Source organism: Bubalus bubalis, chromosome 5 (genome assembly GCF_019923935.1).
Source record: "Bubalus bubalis isolate 160015118507 breed Murrah chromosome 5, NDDB_SH_1, whole genome shotgun sequence".
Taxonomy (NCBI): Eukaryota; Metazoa; Chordata; class Mammalia; order Artiodactyla; family Bovidae; genus Bubalus; species Bubalus bubalis.
The window spans coordinates 19441148-19467705 of NC_059161.1; the positions used below are offsets into that span (position 1 = coordinate 19441148).

The window sequence follows — 26558 nt, forward strand, 5'->3', positions numbered from 1 at the left end:
TGCATGTCTTATGGAAGCACTGTATACAATAAAAGTGACTTCTATTTGTGGCCATCCAAAGTACACTCTCTAATGATACTTTTTATTAATGAGAGAGGGGTTTCTATCACATTGCCAGTAAGATCCAAACGATTTGCAAAGTTGGTTAATTGTGAGAGCTAACTTTCCCATTAATAATTCAAAAAGAGTATATATTAATAGATTTCTTTGGGGGAAGAACATAATACAAGCCTATGTTGTCTTAATTTGTACATAACTGTGAAGAGGCCATGCTACATTAAGGAGGTAGCGTTAACTCTTAAATGTGATCATGGTATTGTGGTTGTGTAGGCATTTTCCTTGTTATTAGGTGCACGGTAAATATTCAGGGATAAAATGTCATGCTGTTTATAATTTAACTGCTTCAACAGAAAAGAAAAATATGGTAAAATGTTAAGGATTATTAAGTTGTAAGTCTGTACTTTTCTATATATGCAAATATCTTCTTAATAAAAAGCAATAAAGAAGAACCATGTGCAATAAAACCATTAGGCTAGTGTGTTACCAGCAAAGGCTTCCCTCCGTCGCATTCTACTCATACCTTCAGTTTCTTCTTAGTTGTCAAAAGCTGGGCAATTTTATGCATTATATTATTGTTTAGTCATAATGATAATTACTTAATTAGCACAGAACTTTGTCATTTCACTCATCATTTAATAACGTCATTGCCACTCAGGCTCAGCTGCTCTCTTAACTGTGAAAAAGGGACTCCTAAGATCTGCAAGTGCTGGCCTTGTGAGGTAGGGAGAGCTTCGTAGTATATATTCCATTTCCACTGACACTTTTCTAGTCCAAGTTGTCATTCCTTCATGTGTATGTTATTGTGGCAACTTATTAACAGGACTTTATCCTACATAATTATGACAGATTAGTCTTCTTGAAACGTCATTATCTAAATGTTACTCCAGTATCTTACTCTATGATTAAAAAAAAAAAAGCTTCTAGTGGTCTCTCATCTGTGAATCAATTCTCAACTTCTATGGTTACTTTCAAAGTCCCACCTCTTTGACCAAATTGTTTTATCTAGCGCTCCTTATTTTATGAAGCTGATGAGCTCACTTTTATATCTCAGAGGTTTCCAAACCTGGGTCATCACAATCAACTATAGATCTGTTAAAAAATTAGCTTCAGCTCTAGAAATTTGGTTACTCTATAAGTCAGTCAGAAATAAGGGGCATTGGGAAGATAATTTCAAAATTATAAATTATCTACACCTAATTCTATAGTGCCAGATTTGTAATTCTAAACCCTTTTATTCACCTGCCAGTTCTTCCCTGTTTTCTAATCTTAAGCAGGAGTTAAGATAAAAACAATCAGATTAAACCAATTCATTCCTGTGATGAGTTATTAACAACTGGTTAGAATTCCCAGATATAGTTGCATTTTTAAAGGAGGGATGCACATTTATATATCATCTTATTGGCTGAGCAGTTGCTGTTTTTCAAATAGTTGTGCATCAGATATGTCTGCATATTTGGTCTCTTTTTTCATTTAATAATCCCTGGTCAGGAAACTAGATGCCACATGCCCCAACTAAAAATCCCACGTGCTGCAACCAAGACCCGGCACAGCCACATAATTTTTTTTTTTTTTTTTAAAGCAAGCATGGTGGAAAAATTCCTAACTTAAGAAGGTGAAATTAAAAAGGAACCTCAGTTCTCAAGAAAACTACACATATAAGTAGAATTCTCCAGCAGTTTCATCGAACTACTGTTACTGTATTAATCAGGTTTACCATACTGTCCACCTTGTGTTGTCTCTTCAGCTGGTTGTGAGTTCTCTGAGGTCAGGGATCAGTGTTCTGTTTCTTGAATATTCCTAGTGGTCTCTTACATAATGTTTGACATATAGTATACATTCCGTAAATATAAAATATTGAAAAATGATTGTCTCTTTGTAGATGCACTCTCCCAGCCTGAAACACATATACATATTTGTGAGTGTGCACAGACACACACACACACAAAATCCTTTTTTCTATCTTTTTTCATCAAAGCATCACCTTTTGGGGGAAGACCCTGACCTAGCCCCACCTTCTTTTCCTCCCACCACAACCTCCCTTTAGACCCTCCTCTTTTGCACTTGTATAATAAGCTTTTTTTTTACATCTGTCATAGAATATACCATTTTTATTATAATCATCTCCACTCATAAGACTCTAGGCTCTCTGAGAGTAGAGTAGGAACTTTGATATTTTCAGTTCCCAGCTCCTAACAGTACCTGACATGTCACACAGTGTTTTTGATAAGCCAAGAATAAAAATTTAGGATAGAAATAACAATGCCTCAAAGAAACAATGTCTTCTAGAAATTTATGGAAAGAATGAAAGGAAAAAAAATTAGGGAAAATTGATTTTAACAAGGTTATATGCATACTTCATGATTTTCTCAACAAATCTGGCAGATGTGCTTTGTTCTGTGAGAACTGTCTGTGTGTGGCAGGCTTAAACAAATATGCTGTAACGCATGTCAGATAGACATTCTTGAGCAGTAAAAAAGAGTTTGTTCTATAGATAAGTAAGATTTATTCTTAAGTGCAGGTTATGCATCATGAAACCACAGTGCCCATGTTGAAGTCACTTATTGCTCTTGACAATCTTGGCAGTGGACCGGTTCATCGAGCTGTTATCTTTTTCAGACTGTTCACTTTTTACAAATGCAATTTCTTATTTCAACTAACCTTTTAATACCGAGTGGGTTGAAAGAAATATAGACAGTCTCTTAAAACTATGGTAGAAGGTATGCATGACTGCAGTAGTAGGAAAAAAGAGTTGAGATGTAAGATACTCATGTCTCTCTCTTGTTTTCCTCTTGCACAATGTAAGATTTACACCTACTTTGTACTTTTAAACCCCTTCTTCCACCAGCCATGCAACTGACTTCTGTAGAGATCAGTCCAAATGGTCCAGTTTACTTCCAGGATTCAACTCAAGGGCAGATCTTGCTAGGCCTAAAGAGTGGCCAAGGGGCGGGGGAACGGATTGAGCTTGGACATGGGAGCTGTGTCTGTGCTTACGTCTGAGAGGCCCTTTGTGATATAGGATGGAACCAGGGTGAGATAAGAAAAGGGGTTCTGGAGATCTCTGCTTGTACTCTTGCCCTGGGCACAAAATGTTAGGGAGAGGCCTACCTACCAGTTTGGTAGTTTTCAGAATGCTCTGTGAATCTCCCCAGAGTTACCTTAACTAGAAATTTCCTTCCCCACATCAACTTTTACCTATTTTACCTTAATATTTTAAGATTAGGCTTCTGAAAAAAGGTTTTGTTATTAAAAAAGAGTTCCCCTATAACAGATTATGAAGGCAGAGACTAAGTCTAGTCAGTCCTCGCTATGTACCAAGTCTGTAGTATTATTTAAGTCCCTGGAGCTTTGGAGGCATTTTGTGAATATTTTTTAACTAATAAAACAAGTGTATGGGTTAACAGAGACAAAAGTCGATAGAGAAGAAGTCTGAAAATTGTGAACAAGGATCATTAAACCTGTATTTAAAGACCAATTTTTTTTTATTATTCTACAAAATAATTTTATACATTTTAGGTCATTTTATCCTTACAGGAGTCCTGTGTGGCATTCTCATTTCACTAAACTGAAAGCTCAGAGAGGTTATATGAATTGCTTAAGGGCACAAAGCTAGTAAGTAGGACAGCCGGAGTTCACACTTAGGTATTTTGACTGCAGATTCATTCATGCTATTCCCCTGCATTAAGCTGCTGTCATACTCTTATCACAGTAACTCAGTGCTTTAGAATTCATAGGCATCTGGTGCATTTTATGAGGATTATAAGTTCTGTGTGTCCTTGAAATTTTCTTATTTATAATGAAATTCTTTTATGCAGACATCATCTCTTTCAACAGGTTTTCTCTTTCAGTGTGATTTTTTTTTTTCAGTGTGATTTTTAATTTCTGTTTTCTATGCTCACTGGTCACTATTTTCTTTAATAAGCTATTTTTTCCTGTCATTTTCATATCGAATAGTCACTTCTTTTGCTGAGTTTGTATCTGATAATGAACAACTGGCTCACAGTACAGTGTGAATCAAGTTCAAATTACTTTGAGAGAACACTCGGTGTCATCTACATCTAACTGAATTATAGAACACTGTCAAAGTGTTATGACCTGGTAGAGTAAATTGCTCCTTCTTAATGGTCCCCTGGCTACAATCTCTCTTGCTGTTGCTATAAACCAGAAATTGTTGACACCTTATGCTATCATAAGCTTGAAAACAAAAGAACTGTTTTTTTTAAATCCCCAGGTCATCTACTTAATGATAAAGGTTTCTGAACACCTCAGCTACTACCTACAGCTGAGTCTTAACCTTTTGTCCACATGTTGATTGTGCCCTCAGATACGGATTAATTCTGTAACTTTTTAAAAAGTCAGGCAACTTCATTGAACTTAAGAGATGGATCTGTCATTTGCCTTAAAAGACCTAGTTCAAATGTAGAAATAGTGACTTATTGATGATTTCTGAGATTTACTGATGATTTCTGAAATTTATTATTATTTTTTTTTACTTTACAATATTGTATTGGTTTTGCCATACATCAACATGCATCCGTCATGGGTGTACACGTGTTCCCCATCCTGAACCCCCCTCCCACCTCCCTCCCCATACCATCCCTCTGGGTCATCCCAGTGCACCAGCCCCAAGCTTCCTGTATCCTGCATCGAACCTGGACTGGCGATTCATTTCTTATATGATATTATAGATATATACATTTTATAAAAATATATTTATTTTTCTTAAAAAATGTTCTACATTTTATTCTATCATTTTTTTAGTTTCATTTTATATTACATTTAAATCCCTGATCCATTTGGAGTTTATCTTGACCTATATTTAGGACAGATTCAAATTTGTCACAGTGTCATTTAAATCTCAAATGCCATTTCAAATCTGTTTCCCACAATTTTAAATGCCACCTTCTATCATAACTTAAGTTTTATGCATTAGTACCCATTTGTGGACTTATATTAATCATTGGTCTATATGTATATAACACACTTTTTAAATTAGTGTGTCTTTATGGAAAATCCCATGGACAGAGGAACCTGGTAGGCTGCAGTCCATGGGGTCGCTAAAAGTCGGACACAACCGAGCGACTTCACTTTCACGTTTCACTTTCATGCATTGGAGAAGGAAATGGGAACCCGCTCCAGTGTTCTTGCCTGGAGAATCCCAGGGACGGAGCCTGATGGGCTGCCGTCTATGGGGTCACAGAGACTCGGACACGACTGAAGTGACTTAGCAGCAGCATAGTATATTTTTATCATATTGTTGCCCAGGTCTCTCCTTATTGCTATCCTGTTTTTCTTTATGAACCTCACTTTTTTACTCTTTCCTTTTTTTAATTTTTTATTTTATATTGGGGTATAGCTGATTAACAGTATGTTAGTTTCAGGTGTACAGCAAAATGATTGTTATACATATACATTTATGTATTCTTTTTCACACTGTTTTCCCATTTAGGTTATTACCGAATATTGTGCAGGGTTCCCTATGCTGTATAGTAGGTCCTTGTTAGGGTCTTTTTGGTGTATATTGCCTATCTCCCCCTTCACTTCACTAGTTGTTCTTCTGGGGCTTTATCTTGTTCCTTCATCTGGGACATATTCTTCTGCTGTCTCCTTTTTGTCAAACTTTCTATGACTGTGGTTTGTGTTCCATGGGCTGCAGGGCTGTAGTTCTTGGTTCTGCTGTCTGTCTCCAGGTGGATGATACTGTCTGAGCGACTTGTGCAGGCCTCCTGGAAGGGAAAGGGTCTTACCCCTCTGGTGGGCAGTGCTTTGTAAGGGAGTGTGTTCAGCAGGCAGCTGTGGGCTCAGGAAGACATTAAGCAGCCTATCTGCTGACGGCAGGGCTGTTTTCCTGCCCTGTTGGTTGTTTGGCCTAAGGCATCCCAGCACTGGAGCCTAAACCTATTGGGTAGGGTCAGGAGTTGATAAGAAAATGGCAGCCCCCAAGAGGGCTTACACCAATGTAAGTCCCCAAAATCCCACTGCCAGTGTCTTTGTCCCTGCAGGGAGCCACTGCCGTCCTCTGTCTCCACAGGAGATCCATAAATACCAGCAGGTAGGTCTGGCCTAGGCTTTTAGGGGGTTACTGCTTTTTCCTCTTGTGTGTACCCTCCAAGAGTGCAATTTCTCTTTTCCCAGTCCTGTGGAATTCCTGCAGTCAAACCCCACTTGGCTTCAAATCCAAATTCTTTAGGAGCTCTTCTTCCCATTGCCAGACCCCCAGGCTGGGGAACCTGATGCGGACTCAGAACTTCCCTCCAGTGGGAGAACTACTGTGGTATAATTATTTTCCAGTTTGTGCATCACCCACAAACTGGATTTGGGATTTGATTTTATCTTGATTGCACCCCTCCTACCATCTCATTGTGGCTTCTTCTCTGGCTCTGGATGTAGAATATCTTTTCTGGTAGGTTCCAGCATTTTTTGGTCAATTGTTCAGCAATTAGTTGTGATTTTGATGTTTTCATAAGAGATGAGCTCACATCTACTCCGCTGTCTTGTCTCTGTCTGTATAAAATACATCTCACTGTACTTAATGTTGCTGAGTGTAAAATATTCTTCTAAATGTCATGAGGATGAATTAAGGGTGAAGGTGTTACACAAATTAACAAAATTCTTCCAAGTCAACAGAATAAGGTCTGGAAATGGTCGTCTTGCTATTTTAATGATCAAACTGATACACTCATGTTGTTGTTCGGTCGCTAAGTTGTGTCTGACTCTTTGCGACCCCATGGACTGCAACACGCCAGCCTTCCCTATCCTTCACCATCTCCGAGAGTTTGTTCAAACTCATATCCATTGTATCAGTGATACCATCCAACCATCTCATCCTCTGTCATCCCCTTCTCCTCCTGCCTTCAGTCTTTCCCAGCATCAGGGTCTTTTCCAATGAGTTAGCTCTTCGCATCAGGTGGCCAAAGTATTGGAGCTTCAGCCTCAGTCTTTCCAATGAATATTCAGGGTTGATTTCCTATAAGATTAACTGGTTTGATCTCACAGAGTGGTTAATAATGCCTAAAAGATGGGACTAAGAATTCAGGGGGGAAAGTGACTCTTTAAATGAATGGTGATTTTTCTATAAATTAAGTGCTATATAATATTTATAGGCTAATTCATATGCTCAGGTTTAGAGATTGATTATACACAAATATTATCTGCAGGAAATTTGAGTTATTGTGGACAGTTGGTGAACAATGAGACAGCAATGTAGAGTTGATCTTACAACAGCCAACATTTGTAGTAACACAACTGTAGTAACCAGAGCAAAATATCATTATATCCAGAGGACTATAGTTAATATAAAATGTAAAATTTAGACATTCATTTTTCACAAAGGATGTTGATAAATTTAAAGAATGTAGAGAAGAGTTTACAAAATCAACAGTTTGGAAATGGAGTTTTTGTGGAAAATCTCATAGTCACAAACTGGCATGGGTCATGTGCAGCCCAAATATCTATTTTCATTGGGCACCTACAGTGTTACAACAGTTTATAACTGTTGCCAATTAATTTCACATAAAAGTGTAGCTATTAGGATTCTCTTGAAAAATCTGAAAATATGATGCGTGCATGCTCAGTCATGTCTGACTTTTTGCGACCCTTTGGACTGTAGCCCTCCAGGCTTCTTTGTCCATGGAATTTTGGTAATGCTGGGCAAGTTCCCATAGGTCAGCAATCACTGGAGCTAAGTAGCTGCTGCCCTCTGTTGACAGGCCCCGAGCTCTCTGACTCCCATCATCCTATTGCTTGTATGAATGTGCTATGCTCAGTCGTGTCCGACACTGCAACTTCATGGACTATAGCCTGCCAGGTTCCTCTGTCCATGGGATTTCCCAGGCAAAATTGCTGGAGTAGGTTGCCATTTCCTTCATCCAGGGGATCTTCCTGACCCAGGGATCAAACCCATGTCTCCTGTGTCTCCTGCATTGGCAGGCAGGTTATCACTGTGCCACCTGGGAAGCCCCACTATTGCGTCCCTGACCCAATTAACCTCACTCTATTTACTGCCTGAGGACATTTGAGGGAGTCTATAACTGTGTGTTTAGAAGAACTAGATTTGAGTCAAGTTACCTAGATTCCAGTTTCTGTTCTGCCACTGATTTTGTTACCTTGAATAAACCATAATTGTAAAATCATAAAGGTAGAAAGGGAATTTTAGGATCATCTGGTTCAACTTCCCACCTACTGCAGTAATTTTCTCTGTTCAATTTCCAGAAAGTAGTTAAGCCAGCTAGCCTTGGTTTGAACATTTCTGTTCACTTCACAAAGTAGTCTCTTCCATTTTGGAAAGTTTTCATTATTAGAAATTTCTCCTGCAGCTTGAGTCTGAGCCTGCCTACATATTGTACTAAAACTGTACATTATATAAGATACTTTTTCATTACACAGAACAGTAGAACTGTAGTAACAGATGTGATGTGAAAGACAAGGTAGTATCTACCTTCATATTTCCTTTTGTTTAAAACTATAGTTTGTATACAAAATTTACTAGGTCATCACATGGGTGAATGATTTTATAGCAAAGCATAATACAGAGGTAAATATTATAATCGTAATGACTATAACCAGACCAGTTATAGAATTTAATTGTAGACTTAGTAAACAGTCTTTATGGTATCATTTTAAATATTTGCCATATCTTTAAGAAAAAAAGGAAAGAAGACTTAAAGATATCTTATTGATATAATGGCATTTGTCAGTGTGTTCATACCTTTTAATTTTCCAGGACTTGCAGACTTAATCCCATGAGCTCACTTCTAATATTAGTAAAGGGTATGAGCTCTCTCTGTGGTTCAAGCTGCCACTTGAGGGTTTCTCCTTCCTGTGGAGCTTTCTAATGGAATTCAAGGTTCTCTCTAAGGGTGAGCATTACGAAGTCTTCCCAGGCTGCTTGAGAGGAGGCAATGCACCACAGGTTCAAGGACACAGGCTAAGTTTAATGTGCGCAAACATGCTTCCACTCCTGCTTCCTCTGATTGGCAAGGTTAACTCGGAGAGGCTGCAGCTTTTCAAAGTGATTTGATTAAGCCCACCACTTTATTCCTTTCAGTTCCCCCCCTCTCCTGCAAGCACCAAACCACCACCTCCTTTGTCTTTGCAATCTTTACCGGTTACCCTTTCTGTCTCATTTGTTGTGATTTTGTGTCACATTTTGACATTTTGTGAAACAGAATAATGATTTCAAAAGTAAAGTAACTTGCATCATTGAAAGTTTTGCCATAAAAGATTTTCACACTTATGTTTTATAAAACTCCAAATCCTTTACCTTCATTTGACTTACTTTATGATGTAATGAAAGTGAAAGTCACTCAATCTTGTCCGACTCTTTGCAACCCCAGGGACTACACAGTCCATGGAATTCTCCAGGCCAGAATACTGGAGTGGGTAGCCTTTCCCTTCTCCAGGGGATCTTCCCAACCTAGGTGTAAGGAAAGATAGAATTATCGCTTATTTTAGCAGTTTGCTTAGATTTACCACAGCCCTTTATCAAGAACGGATTTGTATGCACAGAGAGTTTCTTTCACAGCAGTTTTTTTTTTTTTTTAATAATCAGAAAAATTTAAAACGATGTGCAAAATTAGGTAAAATAGTATAACAAACTTCTGTATACTCATCCAGTTTCAGCAATTGCCAATTCATGACCAATCTTTTAATGTATACTGCTACCCTACAACAGGGGTCTTTAATTTTTATAGGAAGAATATGAGGAAAGCTATAAACACCAGAGAGAAAGGGTATGGATATAGAATTTTCGCTAACAATTTTAATAGGTTCATACATTTGCTGAAGCCCTTCCTTAGATGTTCTGGGACTCTAAGAATCCAGAATTAAGAATGCCTATATTCTAGCAAAGGAAACAAAACTAAATTTTCTCAACTTTGCTATTCACATGAATGTCAGGGTTTGGGATTAGCAAAGGTCTTCCTATGAAAGCAACAGTAAAGTTAAGCCAATGACAGGATCTTTTAATTATTAAATATTCATTATATAATCTTAATACATTCCTTTACTGCCATTTTCAGTCCTTCAGTTGCTTGTTTAGTCTGTCTTTTGATAGTTGACAGTTCTTTTATGAATGTTGACAGACTTGGGAGATTTTCAGTGACTCAACTTTCAAGGCATAACACAGAATTTCATTTAAAGCTTCTGAGTTACTGCTAACACCTAAAAAAAAAAGCTGTATATAAAGGATAGAATAATACATTAAGTTGTTAGGAACTTAGATAATAAAGCTGGAATTTCCATTAAAGAGGATACTAGCTTTTAAGTACAAATTTTAATGAATAATTAAAGCATATTTATCAAAAGTATAGAAATAGCTGATTAGACATGACAAAAGGGTAAGTTTTCTTTTTCCCAGTCGACTATACGTTCTTCTTTTGTCAGCTGGTACTTCATTAAGCCTCCCTCTTTAGTAGTTGTAGTCATGGGTATAGCTGGTCACGGGGCAGACTTGAAACATGAACATTTAGTAAAGCCTGCCGGACTCCCCTACAGAACTACTTTGTTGTTGGATCCCATGCCATCTGACCCTGATGTGAGCTAAAATTATTGTTTAAAAGCAGGTAATAAAGAGGAATACTTGACATAATTATTAATTGCTCTATTTTGAAATATTAGATATCTTTTCTCTTTGGCATGATTCCTCTTCTTCATCTGGGGAGCTAGGGAACAGAGTAAGCTGTATGATTCTTATTTGAATATGGTTAACAATATTTCTAATAAAGTGAGATTCAGAAAGGAACCCCTCTTCCTTATAGATTAAGTGATACCTCCTCCTCCCCGTCATAACTCCTCCATTCTGGCATTCCTTCTATATTATGATTGGAAGCACTTTTAATAGTTTGTTGAAGATGGAAAAAAATCAACCAAGAAAATCTCAATGTATAATGATATCTAATCAGCAAATACACCAAAATAAACATAAGGTCATAGAAGGTATATTTTATATATCATAAATTTCTATAAATGTGTAATGCATGTTACATAAGTCAACTTGTCTTTATGAATAGATGTTCCTGTAGTATTTTGAAGTTGTATTCTAGGGGGTTTTACCCTGTTACAGGTTGGGAATACAGTCTTTGCTTTGCAATACCTCTTTCTGTTGAAAAAAGGTTACATACCTAATCTCTGTGTTCTCCTTGAGCTTTGTTCAAAGCCAGATTCTTCGAGAAATTTTTCAAGAAGCTCAATACAAAAATGTCACATATAGAAAGATATAGAAAGATTAACCATCACTTTAAATACATTTTAAAATATTGTCATTTTATGTGTTCTAAAAATTTGTCTCAGATTATACAGATTCCATCATGGTTATTTTTTGTTGCTGTTATTTGGACCGAAGTTGAGTTTTCTGCTGTTTGAGGTAGTGCCCTCACCTCTCTCAATAGAGAGAAGCCTAAAGCATGTCTAAGCACCTGTTTAAAAAGAATAAAGTTGCCTGTAACAAAAACTATCCCCACCTACAATTTATTAAACCTTGACATACTGCATTACTTAAGAGTTCTCAGAGAAAATTAAAACCCTTTTGACTGGGTTTTGCCATGCATGGAAATTTTTAGAGACATTTAAAAGGTTTCTCTTGTGTTCCTCTAATGGGATAAATAAAAAAGGCTTGTTTTAGCCCAGCAAATGGGGGGACAATCCAATTTCCTTGATTCCATCAAGACACTTTTAAAGCATTAGCCTGTGCAGTAAAAAAAATTCAACTGACCCCCTTTGCCTGATGGCTTTGAAAAGTATCCTGATGTGTAGGTATTTACCCAACACAGCACACTTGGTTATTGCTCTTCCAACACATCCGTTGATGGAAAAATCTTATGTGAAGCTCCAATAAATGTCAGTTTATGTTACAGAACTATAAAAACAGTGTACCAGATTATAATGGTCTCTCTGATGGGCAGCTTTTCCCTAGAAGATGAAAAGAAATCCTGCCAAGTATGTTTAAATTTAAAAATTAAGGAAAAGATAAGTTGTTTAATAATTTAGTAAACTTTGTAACATGTAATTTGTTCACTGCTGTCCAAAAGATGGTGCTCATTTACAGAGAATAAAGGTGGCCCTAGTGGTAAAGAATCCGCCTGCCAATGCAGGCGCTATAAGAGACGGGGGTTTGATCCCTGGGTTGGGAAGATCCCCTGGAGAAGGAACCCACTCCAGTGTTCTTGCCTGGAGAACGCCATGGATGGTGGAGCCTGGCAGACTACAGTCCATAGGACTGCAGGGTCGGACAAGGCCGAAGTGACTGAGCACGGCACAGCGTACTAGCCTAGGGGAGTTGTCCTCAATGTTAGCTAGCATTTGAATCACCTGCACTTGTTAAAACAAATTTCTGGGCCCAACTACCAGAGTTTCTGGTTCAATAGGTCTAGGGTGGAGCCTAATTTGCACTTTTAACAAGTTCCTAGGTTGAACTGATACCACTGTCCCAGGGCCCACACTGGAAGGACCACTGACCTAGGGGACCTGTGAAAAGATACCTCTGAATCAGTGGTTCAAAATTTGAATCTAATCATTTAGCCTGAAAGTCATTAACATCTGAGAGCACTCTGATGTGTGAAAAATGTATTGATGAACATCAATAGTCTTGAGTGGACAGGCACATATTTGACATTTGGCCTTCACTTTGGCAGTCTTTAAAACCCATTCCGAAGGGAGAGAAAACATAAAATGAAGCTTTCGTTATAAGACAGTGCAGGACATTAAAGAAGTGTGGGAGTTCTATGTTGTTGAATAAAAGTAGAAACTGAACGTAAGTTTTCTATGTTCCATTGCATAATAGAATGAAGCTTTGTTGATAGTATCCTGATATTTAACTTTCTTTTTAACGAGAACTTCTGCCCGTTTTATGTAAAAACTCATAGCACCTTCTATTTTTTTAAGTAAATTACATTTGATATTCTGATTCCTTGAAACTTGATCATTTCTGTGTAAGAAATATGGTAATTGTGTTATCCAGAATATTCCATTCTAGCTGTGTCAGCAGTATTTCCTTTGAAATACTTAGAATTGATCTAATAGCCAGCTTTTACTTGAGTGTCTGAAGAGTTAGATACTATTTATTTGTCCTTAAAGTGTACCTGTGAAGTAAATAGACAAAAAAAAAAAAAAAAATCACCTTTTTGACAAGAAGAATTATAGCAGAGAGATTTGCTGGTGTCCGAAAATCATAGACACAAAACTGGAAAGAAAGGCTTAAATAGACACTTTCAAAGGAGACAGTCCAGCCCTCAGCCTCATTTTCTCCTGGTGGAGGAAAATGTATGAAAATGCATACATGTATATCTGTTCTTACAGTGGTGTATAACATTGATTTCATGTCATTCAAGAAGCTATTGTTTGGATTTTTTAATGGTTTCCTTTTAAAATTATGGAAATACCATATAACAGAAGTAGAGGAGCCCTCCCCGCCCCCAAAATCTATCTGACTTGTTTAATTCATTGCACTGTCCCCTTAAAATATTTGTTGAATTTGTGGCTAACTCTGAAGCAAAACAAATGCTACTGTTTTTAAAGAGTTATCAGCTGCTTTGTGCTTCCTTTGGGAGTAAGGGTACTATCTACATTACTTAAAACGCAGTTTGAAAATAATTAAAGGTGACTTTGAAATTTCCCTGGGTTAAATGAATAGAATCAGGTAATCAGCACTTTTCCGGAGCCCTCCTGCATTTCCCTAGAGGCCTCTGAGCCTGTATCTCCGGACTCCGTTCCAGCACCAACTTTCTTTTTATGTTTTGGTTTTTCCCCTCAATCACGTCAAATGAGAATGCTCCACATGGCCACAGGTATTACTCTGCTGGCCTTTCCCTGCGGTGCAGAGAGCAACGAAGGGTCCAGAGAAGACCTCACAGACCGGGCAGTGCAGAAGTGGGAGCAGTTCGTCTCTGCCACTCTGATCTTCGACAGCTGGTCTCATGTGGGCCTGGTGCCAGCAGTGTCTTTACAGGCTTTGTGGCAGAGATTATTTAAAGCAGATTAATCCCACTAAACCCCTTATATTTTAATTATTTCTGTATGTATTTATAAAACCTGCAGTCTGCTTGTTTCAGGGCACAACTGTCCAAGCCCTTGTCTTTAACCTGGTTTCCACAATCAGACAAGTCTCTCTCTGTTACTACAAAGGATACACCATTGATTTGATTTTCCTTGTTATTAAAACTATCGGGGTTTTTTTTTTGTTCATTTGTTTTTTGGTTGATTTTGGTTTCTGTTTGATATTATTAACATTACTGTTTGAGAGGAAAGTTAATATGACTTATTTTAAAATACCTGCTAAAATGCTGTTTTTATATTACAGGATAGGAATTTAAAGTTGTAGACTTGTAGCATGTGAAAACCTCTGGGTATTACTCACAGTAGACCTTTCAGAGTTTTATACTTTAAAGATGGGTTAGTGGATGTGCCTACCTGGAAATCTAGAACAAAGGTTTCTGCCACAAATTTATGCTCTTGAGGACTATCAAAATTTCCTTTGAATTTTAGCGAGTGAGTGGAGTGAAAGTCTCTGAGTCATGTCTGACTCTTTGCAACCCCATGGACTGTACGGTCCATGGAATTCTCCAGGCCAGAATACTGGAGTGGGTGGCCTTTCCCGTCTCCAGGGGATCCTCCCAACCCAGGAATCAAACTGGGGTCTCCTGCATTGCAGGCGGATTCTTTACCAGCTGAGCTACCAGGGAAGCCCTTGAATTTAAGAGTTCACACCATATGAAAGAAAAATATTCATCATTAAAAAAAAAAAGCTTATGAACTATCCTTTGGGGCACGGGAGCGTCACGTCTCTAGGGACCATTGAAATGCTTCTGTCTCTAATATGCAAGGAAGCATTTCTGCTTTTTCATGCTCTCTATTGCCCCTTCTTTCCCATACTGAAGAAAGGGATTTCTTGGGAATTATCCTCCTCAAGATCTTTCACCTTCTAGGGAATCTCTAAAAGGACCTGTCTTGATTTAGAATGTGTTTGTGATATTTGTATTAGTATCTTCTAGCTACTTGTTTCAGATTGTTTTATTTTAGTGTAAAGATACAATTTTTAGTTAGGCTGTCCTTTTTTTCCAATTGAATTTTTGGATGCTTAAATGAATGAACATTCAACATGTTCATGGATGGAGGCAGGATCTTTATACAGATTATTTAGTAGCTAATGTTTTATCCAAATTCAATGATAACTGTTGTTCTTGCTCTAGAAGTGGAAATTAGACATTAAAATTGCAAAACTTATTTATATATAAATGGAATATGTAAAGTCCTAATTCTGTTGTTTGGCTTAATAGATCACTTTGGATAAGTCATTTTAACTCTACTGAGCTTGAATTTCCTTATTTATAAAATGGAGCTGTGAATACCTCCTAATACCTTACTTCAGACTGTTAGTTTCAAATATTAATAAAGTTGGTATATATGAAAGTGTTCTGTAAAATTAAGTATAAATTTATTAAAATAAGTGTTAAATTTTTATTTTCTATTCTTTACCATCTGAGCCACCAGGGATGAAAAGAAAAGCATTCTGAAATACATATAGAAAAATAAATAATATCTGTGGGAGTAGCATAAAGATCTTTTACACTGTACATATTTTATGAATGAGTCTCAATTGGTGTTAGTTGAGATTTTTCCTTGTCTCTTTTCAAAACATGTATTCTCTTTCCTTTAATTGTTTTTCAATAATAGGTATTATGGAAACATATTACCATACAGAATCAGATTATAATGTAATAGTATAATACTTAGTAATAAAAACAATCTATTCTATATAATATGTTCTCATATTTGAACTGATCTAAACTTCCTTTATGTACAGTGTTTAAAACCATAACAATATTAAAAGTTACAGAAATCCTTAGTTAGGAATTCTTATCTGACGTGAAGACAATTAGAATGTGCTTCAAAGTTTCAAGTAGAATGGCAGGCTAAGGACAATGCTTGCAAAAGAGATGGGAGACCAGATAAATTATTAGGGAGGCTCTTGTAGGGATTAGTGGATTAGAAGGTTAGGACCTGGATGAGGTCCATTACTGTAGAGAAAGAAAGAATCAGATACCGTATAGAAGAATTCAATCAACTTCACTTGATGAAAGACAGTATAAGAGGTAAAGAAAAGGGATAGAAGTTGACTATGACTCCAAAGCTACAGGCAAAAAAAAAAAGTTTACTGGTTTTTGATGTGGCTGATTTTAGGGGGCTATCATGAAATTCACTTAAAAAAATGTCCTAAAGAAAAAGAAGAGCCAAAAGAGAGCATTTGTACATGCAGAGGTTTTTTTTACAAGAGTAATAACAGATTTTAAGAGAAGGCTGAATCTTAATTTTAATACCTTGATACTGAAAAATATAAATATTAGATATGTAGAGAAACCCATAAAATCCCAGTAGTGTTTAAGAGCATAAGCTTTGGAGCCAGAAACCTCAGTTCTGGCTCCACACCTTATAAATCCTGTGACCTCAAAGTTCCTAAACATAACTAAGCTTCAGTTTCTTCATTTTGTGAAATGAGATAACTTAATACCTACTGCATAAGGTTGTTGGGCAGATTACATAAGAGGACATATGTAAATTGCCTAGCATAGTAGACAAGCTTTGCCACTTCCATCATTGTTTTTACTCACAACGGACTAAAATCATCTTTCTTACTATATGGGCTGGCTATAGGCAGAAAGATACACAAAATGAACTGTCATTAAATTTGCCCAGAATACTCTTTGTTTTGCTACTCATACAAGACATGTATATATTTATTATAGAATTCTAATTCATAGATGACTTGAATTAAGTCTTTTGGTCTTATTTTTAAACCTATACCACTGAGACCTTTTTATTTGACTCTTAGTTGTACAACCATACATAAAAGTTATTATAGATGGAAGGTAGAGGTATAGTAGGGGAATAAAATAAAGCTAACGTTTATTGAGACTCTATTCCCCTTAATACAATCATTTATTCCCTTCAATAAAATCAGTTGCTTATGCCAGAAAAACAGCTCAAAATAGTTTTATATTTGAATGTATGGATTTTGCTATCTTTTTTCCCAGAGGCTGTGTCCTTTTTTATTGGGTTCCCCTGAGGAAACAGCTTATATAGTATTAAGGAAACTGGAAAAGAATTTAGGCAGCAGGACTAATGTGGATAGTAAAAACTAAAATAAAAAATCTTTCCATGTTTTTAAAGATTTAAAAAACTACTCTAAAAGAGGACGAAAACATGTGGATGGTGATAAAAAAAACCACCACTTCATTATATTTATCGGCAAAGAGTTCTGAAGAAATTACAGTATGAAACAGTATGAAATTCTAGCCTCAGGGTAAATAGAGGGTTAAATCTCTGAGCTGTAGAAGCAGATTGTGTTTTCCTTTTGTGATCTGGGCTGACAAGACATCAGTATTCTATTCATCTGTTGGGAATTAGGCTGTTAATCCAATCAATGACTCTTGAGTGAGCTGTGGCCTACGTCCCCCACTGGGGAACAATCGGATCAAACTGCAGATTGTTTAAGAGCACAGTGCTGTCCTCATGTCAGGTGGAATTCTCAAACGCTCCCTGGTGAATTGGGACAGGGAACGCCGTCTTGACCCATTTATCCTACTCCTTAAATAACCAGGTATCTGCCTCATCCATAGGAAAGCATCAGCAATAGTGACAACAGGAGTGCAATAGAAATCCATTAACTTAAACTCACAAAAGTGTGGCTGAAAGGAAAGAATGCTTCCAAACACCCCACAAAATAGCTTATATAAAAGTTTTTTCACTTTATTCATATTTTTCCCTACTCCTCAAACCCTAAATCTTTTTCCTGTTGGGTTGTTTTTTGTTTTTTTGGTTGTTGTATTAAAGATATCACTGAATTTTGTTAACCACCATGAGCTCTTTCTGTGTATTTATACTGCTCTGCCTATATTTTTATAAGTCATCTGGGTACAAATAAATTTTAATATAGATTATGGGAACACTAATTAAATAAAATTTTAATTTTAGAATATCTTTCTCTGAGGAATGCTAATTAAATAAAATTTTAATTTTAAAGTATCTTGGTCTGAGCATACATAATTTTGACATCTTTTGCAGCATAGCAAGATTTGATTTCTAATTACTGATTTAATAGTCCATTAAGTACATTTGGAAATTATTATTGAACTGATGAGATAGATATTCAGGGTTGCAGTTTTTGTCTATGAAATGCTATCTCAAATTTTTCCTTTTAAACAGTAAGGTGAAATAAGATATCATAAAGCAAAACATCCAAAATGCAAAGAGAAGTTCTCAAAGAAGGTATTTACTACCTCAATCTTAATGAAAACAGTCTTAAAGGATGATGTTATTGCTTCCTAGCTACAGCTTCCCAGGTGGCTCAGTGGTAAAGAATCTGACTGCCAGTACAGGAGACTTAGGTTCAGTCCCTGAGTCGGGAAGATCCTCTGGAGAAGAAGATAGCAACCCACTGCAGTATTCTTGCCTGGGAAATCCCGCAGACAGAGGGACCTGGTGGGATGCAGTCCATAGGGTCACAGAGTTGGGCACAACTTAGTAACTAAACAACAACAATCTACATTATGTAAGAGTGTTCTAAAAAGAATTTCCTAAATATGTCAAATTTATCCATTCATCCTAAGTATTTAGCACACACCTTTCATATACCCAGGATTCTTCCTGAGCATTGGAATTCCCACCATGAACAAGACAGACAAGGTCCACAATCTTTGACAGCATACATTCTAGTGAGGAAAACATACCAAGAACAAGTAAATAAATAAGACCACCAGATAAGCACTAAGAAATAAGGTGAAAGATGATTGGTTACTTTGAACAGAGTGATCAAGTAAAACTTTACTGAGGGGAAGTAGTAGTTAAGCAGACATTTCAGTGGAGAGAAGGTGCTAGAAGTCATGCCCTAAATCCCTGAAATAGGGATGAGCTTGACATACCAAGAGCAGACTACTTATATGTACACTATTCCCCAGACCAGAGGGCTTCAGGAGCAGCAAAGCATCCGAATCTCCTTAGGAACTTTGTAAAGATAAAGATACCCAGGACTTCCCTGGTGGCTCAGTGGTAAAGAATCCACCTGCCAGTGGATTTGGGACATGGGTTTGATCCCTGCTCCAGGAAGATTCCACATGCCTTGCAGCTTCTAAGCCTGTGCACGACTACTGAGCCCCCTGTGATCCACAAGAGAAGCCCATGCACTGCAGCTAGAGGGTAGCCCCTACTCGCCACAACTGGAGAAAGCCCATGTATAGCAACAAAGTAGTGCTAGCTAAAAGTAAGAATAAAATTATTTTTAAAAATGTCTATCTGAGCCTCTAGCCCTAGACATGCTGGTTTAGCAGGACTGGATGGGATGGAACCTGTGCGTCCAGTGCTGTGAATGGAATGGAAGACCTACTCTAGCCAGTGTCGATGGGTTCCTACCTCGAACACTCCACACTCTGATCTGCGTCCATCTGTGTGCACATGCTTTTCCTTTGCCTGTAATGTTCACCCTCATCCTCTCACACAGAAGTCCACCTCACCCTTTCAAATACTAATACCATGTGCTTTTCAAGACCCCGTCTCAGTAGGAAACACAGCACTATCTTTGAAGTATTCTTACCAAAAAAAAAAAAAAAAAGTTGAACCCAAATTTAATAAGACCTGTTTAAAAAAAAATACATGTGATAATGATGTAAATGACATCAGAAGATAGTAAGCTGGCAAATCTGGACTATGGGACATTCTGCTGAAAAACTGACTCGATGATAAGTCAGGGGCATTTTTTAAAAAGTGAGACAACATGAAACTCATTCTCTAAAAAGAACAATGAGGAGCCAGAATGTAATCAGGTGCCATAGTGAGATTCTGAAAACGTTTTGGGAGAGGTCATGGGAGAGAAAATGGAGAGACTGGTATGAGCCTTGTAGTCAGACATCATCAAGAGGGAACTGTGTCCAGCCCTGAACAGTAGAAGCTCAGGTGCTCTTTGATGGCCACCGAGGAAGAACAGGGACAGGTAGCAGAAACAGCTCAATCGAGATACGTGTTGGTCGTGAAGAATAATTGGATAAAGTGGATCCAGACCATGGATGCTTTGCTGCTTAGATGAAGGACTATTGTGTGCATGCACTTGTGTGTGCACACGTGTGTGTGTGTGTTTTTAAAAGGAGTCACATAATGGATTATGTTAGAGTAATTAGTGATGGTGTACTGCTACCAGGGAGAAGGGCAGTAGGGAGGAATAGCGGTGAAGACACCATCCTGTCGATTCAGATAGGAGTTGATAAAGGATTTGTGTTTGAGGAACAGCAGCAGAAGGTATTAACTAATTTCCCAGGTACCAAAAGGAAAGTGCCTATTTCATAGCATCCTCTGTGGGTGGGCAACTATTTTGTGAACCTACCAGACTATGAAAATCTTCATTGTGACACCAGTCTGAATGGCCATCATTAAAAAGTCTACAAATAACAAATGCTGGAGAGGGTGTGGAGAAAAGGGAGCCCTCTTACACTATTGGTGTGATCGTAAGTTGGTGCATCCACTGTGGAAAGCAGTATGGAGAGTCCTCAGAAAGCTGAAAAGAGAATTATCATATGACCCAGCAGTTCCACTCCTGGGCATATATCTGGACAAAACTGTAATTCAAGAAAGATAGATGCACCCATATGTTCATAGATATACTGTTCACAATAGCCAAGACAGGGAAACGACCTAAACGTCCATTAACACATGAGCTGATAAAAATAAAATACATATATACAATGGAACACCACTCAGCCATAAAAAGGAATGAAATAATGCCATTTGCAGCAACATGGATGCAACTAGAGATTATCATACTAAGTAAATCAGAAAGAGAAAGACAAATACCATATCACTTACATGTGGAATCTGAAATATGACAGAAATGCACCTATCTACGAAGCTGAAACAGATTCACAGACAGAGAACAGACTTGTGATTATCAAGGGGCGGGTGAGGGAAGGATACCCTGGGGGTTTGGGATTAATGGATGCAAACTATTACATACCGAATGATTGGACAACAAGGTTCTTACTGTATACGGGGAAGATATATTCAGGGAAATATATTCAGTGTCCTGGGAGAGCCATAATGGAAAAATACCAAAAAAATGTACCTATACATGTGCAACTTAGTCACTTTGCTCTGTAGCAGAAATTAACAACATTGTAAATCAACTATACTTCAATTAAAATTTTTTCATAGTGAAAGTGAAAGGTGAATGAGTAGGAAAGAATCATTTCTTAGATTTCTTCACTATACATCTGATTATTTACATAGGAAGCTATTTAGAATCAAGTAGATTGAAGTATATTGCATTTTACTGTATAGTATTATAGAAAACACTGAAAGAGATGGGAATACCAGACCACCTGACCTGCCTCTTGAGAAACCTGTATGCAGCTCAGGAAGCAACAGTTAGAACTGGACATGGAACAACAGACTGGTTCCAAATAGGAAAAGGAGTACGTCAAGGCTGTATATTGTCACCCTGCTTATTTAACTTTTATGCAGAGTACATCATGAGAAATGCTGGGCTGGATGAAGCACAAGCTGGAATCAAGATTGCAGGGAGAAATATCAATAACCTCAGATATGCAGATGACACCACCCTTATGGCAGAAAGCGAAGAGGAACTAAAAAGCCTCTTGATAAAAGTGAAAATGGAGAGTGAAAAAGTTGGCTTAAAGCTCAACATTCAGAAAATGAAGATCATGGCATCCGGTCCCATCACTTCATAGGAAATAGATGGGGAAACAGTGGAAACAGTGTCAGACTTTATTTTCTTGGGCTCCAAAATCACTGCAGATGGTGATGGCAGCCATGAAATTAAAAGATGCTTGCTCCTTGGAAGGAAAGTTATGACCAACCTAGACAGCATATTCAAAAGCAGAGACATTACTTTGCCAACAAAGGCCCATCTAGTCAAGGCTATGGTTTTTCCAGTAGTCATGTATGGATGTGAGAGTTGGACTGTAAAGAAAGCTGAGTGCCGAAGAATTGATGCTTTTGAACTGTGGTGTTGGAGAAGACTCTTGAGAGTCCCTTGGACTGCAAGGAGATCCAACCAGTCCATTCTAAAGGAGATCAGACCTGGGTGTTCTTTGGAAGGAATGATGCTAAAGCTGAAACTCCAATACTTTGGCCACCTCATGCGAAGAGCTGACTCTTTGGAAAAGACTCTGATGCTGGGAGGGATTGGGTGCAGGAGGAGAAGGGGACGACAGAGGATGAGATGGCTGGATGGCATCACCGACTGGATGGACGTGAGTTTGAGTGAACTCCAGGAGTTGGTGATGGACAGGGAGGCCTGGCATGCTGTGATTCATGGGGTCGCAAAGAGTCGGACATGACTGAGCAACTGAACTGAAGCAAAACACCCTTCAGAAGAGCAAATGTTTTGGCTCTGTTCTCTCATATACCTAACTTTAGATGCTTGACCAGCTTGATAAGTTAATTTTTAATAATATATAGACTAAGCAGCAGCTCTTCAAAATATGCACACTTGAAAAAGTACAGACGTCAAGGAGAAGTAAAAATCAATATGTCGTCCTGAAGAGTAAGGTTATTCACTCTGTGTTACATCAGTTTTGAGATTATAGTTAATAGGAATTACACAAGCATACTAGATATGAGACTATAGTTTAGGCTACCTGTTGTCTTTAACCTGCAAAAAGAAAATTTGTCACTACATTTCTTTTGTGCCTTATATTTATTTGTGTTGACTCCCCTTGCTCCATCTCAGTGGCATAGTACAGTTGAGAAGACATGGACTTTGATGCTGAAGAGCCTGGGACCTTGGCCAAGTTATATATAATCTCTCTGAGCCTCACTTTACCCAGCTTGAAGATGGGACTCACACTGTTTATATAAGGGGTTGTCGTGAGGATTAAAAGAAATGATGTTCATAAAACTTCCAGCACATAAAAGGTATTTAGCCAACGTTTGTTCCTTTTTCTTTCCTTAATGTCTTGAACAATGTGGCACACTTCACAAAGTTAAACCTTCTAGATCAGTGTTGGTTTCAAAATGCTGCTTCTTAGTTTTTAACTGTTTTTCTATGAATTTTTTTTTTTCTTAAATAGTTTCTGTACTTCATTGCCTCCTTCTTAAATCACTGTGCTATATATACCACAGGTCTTTATAGACGGTGAAGCACAGGGCCAAATCTTCTCTTTCCCTCTTGAGATTGCTAAAATCTATTGGTTGGCATGCAGCCAGCCAGCCCTCTTTATGGCCGGCTGTTCCCTGTGGTCTTTGTCTGCAGCTTGCCACCTCTGTCACAGCTTCTAATTTCTGCTGGCTGCTACTGTTGCTGCCCCCATTCTTCTAATTACCATTAGGCTCTGCTGGCCCTCTTACCATCTCTGCTCCCTAGTCCTTGTTTCCTTCACTTTCTGCGTCTCTTCTGCCTCCTGTTGCACCTCATATTTCATAGGTAAAGGCTGGCCTTTCATTGCTTTCTCAAGCCAGCTAGAGGAATCCTTCTATTCAGGAGTCAGCTGGTCACAACATGTTTAGTATGGTTCCTACCAGCATCTTCCCCTGGGCTGTGGGCCCTATTCTAAGTACTTGAGAATGCCAAGACCAAGCCCCTGGATTAGTGAGGTATAACTATATTTGATTTTTCTGCAAGTAGTTTATGTTTGTCTCATTTAACTTTTATTTGATGCCAAGTTTTGTGCTAGATTGAAGGGATAAAGGAAATAGGGGTCTATGAAATTCAACTATGCCAGAGGTCATTACTTTAAAAGAAGCAGGAAGACACAGATATATTCATAGATAATAGAAGGTAAAAGATGAGGGAGCGGTTAGGGAAAGAAAGTTTTAAGCAAGGGTTGTGAAGGCTCAAGGTGCTACTTCAAGTTAATAAAGAAGAGTGGCTGCTTATGAATGCAATCTGAGTAGTGGGTGATAGCTTAGAGTCTGGCAAGAGTCAGACACAGGACCCGGTCAGAGCAAGGGGAAGCTTTCATGATTCCCTACCATTTAAAGATAATGGCAGGGTTTCTGTGGTGGTCCAGTGGTTAGGAATTCACCTGCTGATGCAAGAGACACAGGTTCAATCCCTGATCTGGGAAGATCCCACGTCCATGGAGCAACTAAGCCTGTGCACCTCAACAATTGAGCCTGTGCTCTAGAGCCCAGAGGCCACAACTACACGTGCCCCACAACTAGAGAGTGGCCCCCGTTCATCGCAACTAGAGAAAGCCGGCACACAGCAGTGAAGACCCAGAGCAGCCAGTAAATAAATAAGAAATAAAATATAATTATTTTTAAAATAGCATGCTTATTAAAAAAATAAAGATAATGGTCAAGAATCACTTAGGTAATGGTACATTTTTTCTTTTCATATTTAGGAGCCTGGGTCTTTAAGTTCCCTATAATACTTTGTCATTATTTTGTATTTCTTATGGATTTTTATTTATTTAGAAACAGTGTATGAGAGTATAGTGAAGGAGTTATACATTTCTAGGGTTTCTCCAGTGGCTCAGTGGTAAGGAATCTACCTGCCAATGCAGGAGATGCAAGTTCGATCCTTGGGTCAGGAAGATCCCCTAGAGGAGGAAACGGCAACCCACTCCAGTATTCTTGCCTGGGAAATCCATGGACAGAGGTGCCTGGTGGGCTACAGTCCATGGAGTTGCAAAGAGTCAGACACGACTGAGCATGCACTGAGCTGTACATTTCTATGCTTTTATAGTTAGAATTTTTCTACATTTTAAGTTTATTATGTGAATTTTTTAATTCACCTGAGTATTTTATCCTAATATATAATCCCTTACAAAGATTTTAAATGTATGACCAATGTTAATTTATTAGAATTGTTTTTGCTCCTGTTTATAACAACTCCATATTTATTAAATTTGAACATTTCTCTTAAGCTAAAACAGAAAGGAAAAGCATAAATAACTATGACAAACAACCCTCTTCTGGTGTGGTCATTTGAAATGAAACAACCAAAAAATTTAATCAACTTAAATTTAGAAAAATTAGCTGATATAAGTTGTAAACCAGATGAGTAAAAGCTTTCACTTACTCATTCTTGACATTCAATTCCATTTATTCTTTGTAATATATTTTAAAACAGAAATGTTTATAAAGACTAAGGTTTGGGTTCCTATATCCTATTTTGAGGTTACAAAGAAAAAACTGGAGTCATATTCATGCTTTAATATAAACTCCACTTTAACACACACAGGGGAATAACAGAGATAAAGATTTTGCAGATACAAGATGATGTGTTTTATTAAAACATCATAATCATAATAGTAAGATTATTTTAAAATATAGATTTAAAATAATTATTAATAATGATTAAAACCTGAACAGGTTGTATTTGAGTCATAATCAAGTTTGATCAAATATTTCTTGAGTGCTTATTATGTGCAAGGCATACAAAAGATGAATAAAAGAATTTACATTTGGCCCCCTGAAGACTACAATTTGGCTAGAGAGTAATTATAAATAATTATCTTTTGTTTCACCCAAATACCTATTCTTTAGACATGTCTCGGTACTTAGACATATAAATAATTCAGAGTTGAGGAAAATTTATGTCTTTTTAAAGCCTGCTCCTTTTCTGTAGTACTCTTGGAAGACAGAAAAGTTAATAGAATTAGAAGACAGCCTGGTTGTCCTCTGTCTTTCCATTCCCCAGTTGCCAATCAATTCTGTGACTGCAGCCATGGTTCTCATATTTATGCCCCTGCTCTAATTGATTTCTAGGTGGACATGCTCTAAGTTGAAAGATCAAAAATCCCCAAATTTCACATTAAACACAAGAACACTTCAGCCCACAGCATCTGAACTCAAAAGCCTCAAATTAGTCATGGTGATCTGAGGAGCACAGCAAACAAGAAATGGATTGGGGTAGGGGGGCAGCAAGCAGGTAACCCTATCATGCTTGTACCTGTAAATAAACATTTATACCATAATTTAAATTGGTTTGATCAGTTTTTCTTGGTATAGCCAGGTAATAATCACTGAAAAATGTTTGTAAATATACAGATGGTATTCAAATTCAAAGAATACAAATCAACAGTAACTTTTTCTTATTGTAAAAGTGATAACAATGTATTATTGAAATTTTTACAAAATATTTACAAATAATAAGTATAAAGAAAAAGGTTTTGGTCATCTGCAATCTTACCCCTGAGATAATCCCTTTTATCACTTTGGATGCTTTCCTTCTCTGTGTTCTATAGGTAGATAATACATTTTAAAACCAAAAATGAGATCATACTATATATACTTTTATATCCTACTTGTCATGAATATCTTCTCATATGCATATCAGATATTCTTCAGCACATTTTCTAGAATGTTTGCCTAATATTCTGTCCTATAAGTATATTATGCTGTAGCCATTTCTAACTCCACTAAGGCATGGACTATAACTGGTTTATTTATCATTGTGTCCCTGATAGGCTTTCAGAAATAGATGTTTAAATTAATTCTTCCACTCTTCCATGTCTGTAGCTATGCAGCTACACGTGACAGGAGAAACGTACATG

At 37.5% G+C, this 26558-nt stretch overlaps 1 protein-coding gene and 1 long non-coding RNA gene across 3 annotated transcripts in view; one reads left to right on the plus strand and one right to left on the minus strand.

Annotated features, from left to right (window-relative positions):
- ACBD6 (acyl-CoA binding domain containing 6) overlaps nucleotides 1–25984 on the plus strand; it is a gene marked incomplete in the record, with an annotated part of 136903 nt that extends 110919 nt beyond the window's left edge. Inside the window, 1 exon segment of the mRNA XM_045165679.1 lies at nucleotides 25771–25984. Within this exon segment, the coding sequence (XP_045021614.1) occupies nucleotides 25771–25785 (15 nt within the window).
- On the minus strand, nucleotides 1724–9395 carry LOC123333645. 2 transcript variants are annotated; one of them, XR_006551071.1, is made up of 3 exons: nucleotides 9338–9395; nucleotides 8768–8946; nucleotides 1724–1954 (listed from the first exon to the last, which is right to left on the minus strand). It is a non-coding gene; the product is annotated as an uncharacterized LOC123333645 (long non-coding RNA). The 2 variants fall into 2 exon arrangements; XR_006551070.1 differs by having other exon boundaries at nucleotides 8768–8943; nucleotides 9338–9394.
- Nucleotides 25985–26558: the final 574 nt, after the last annotated feature.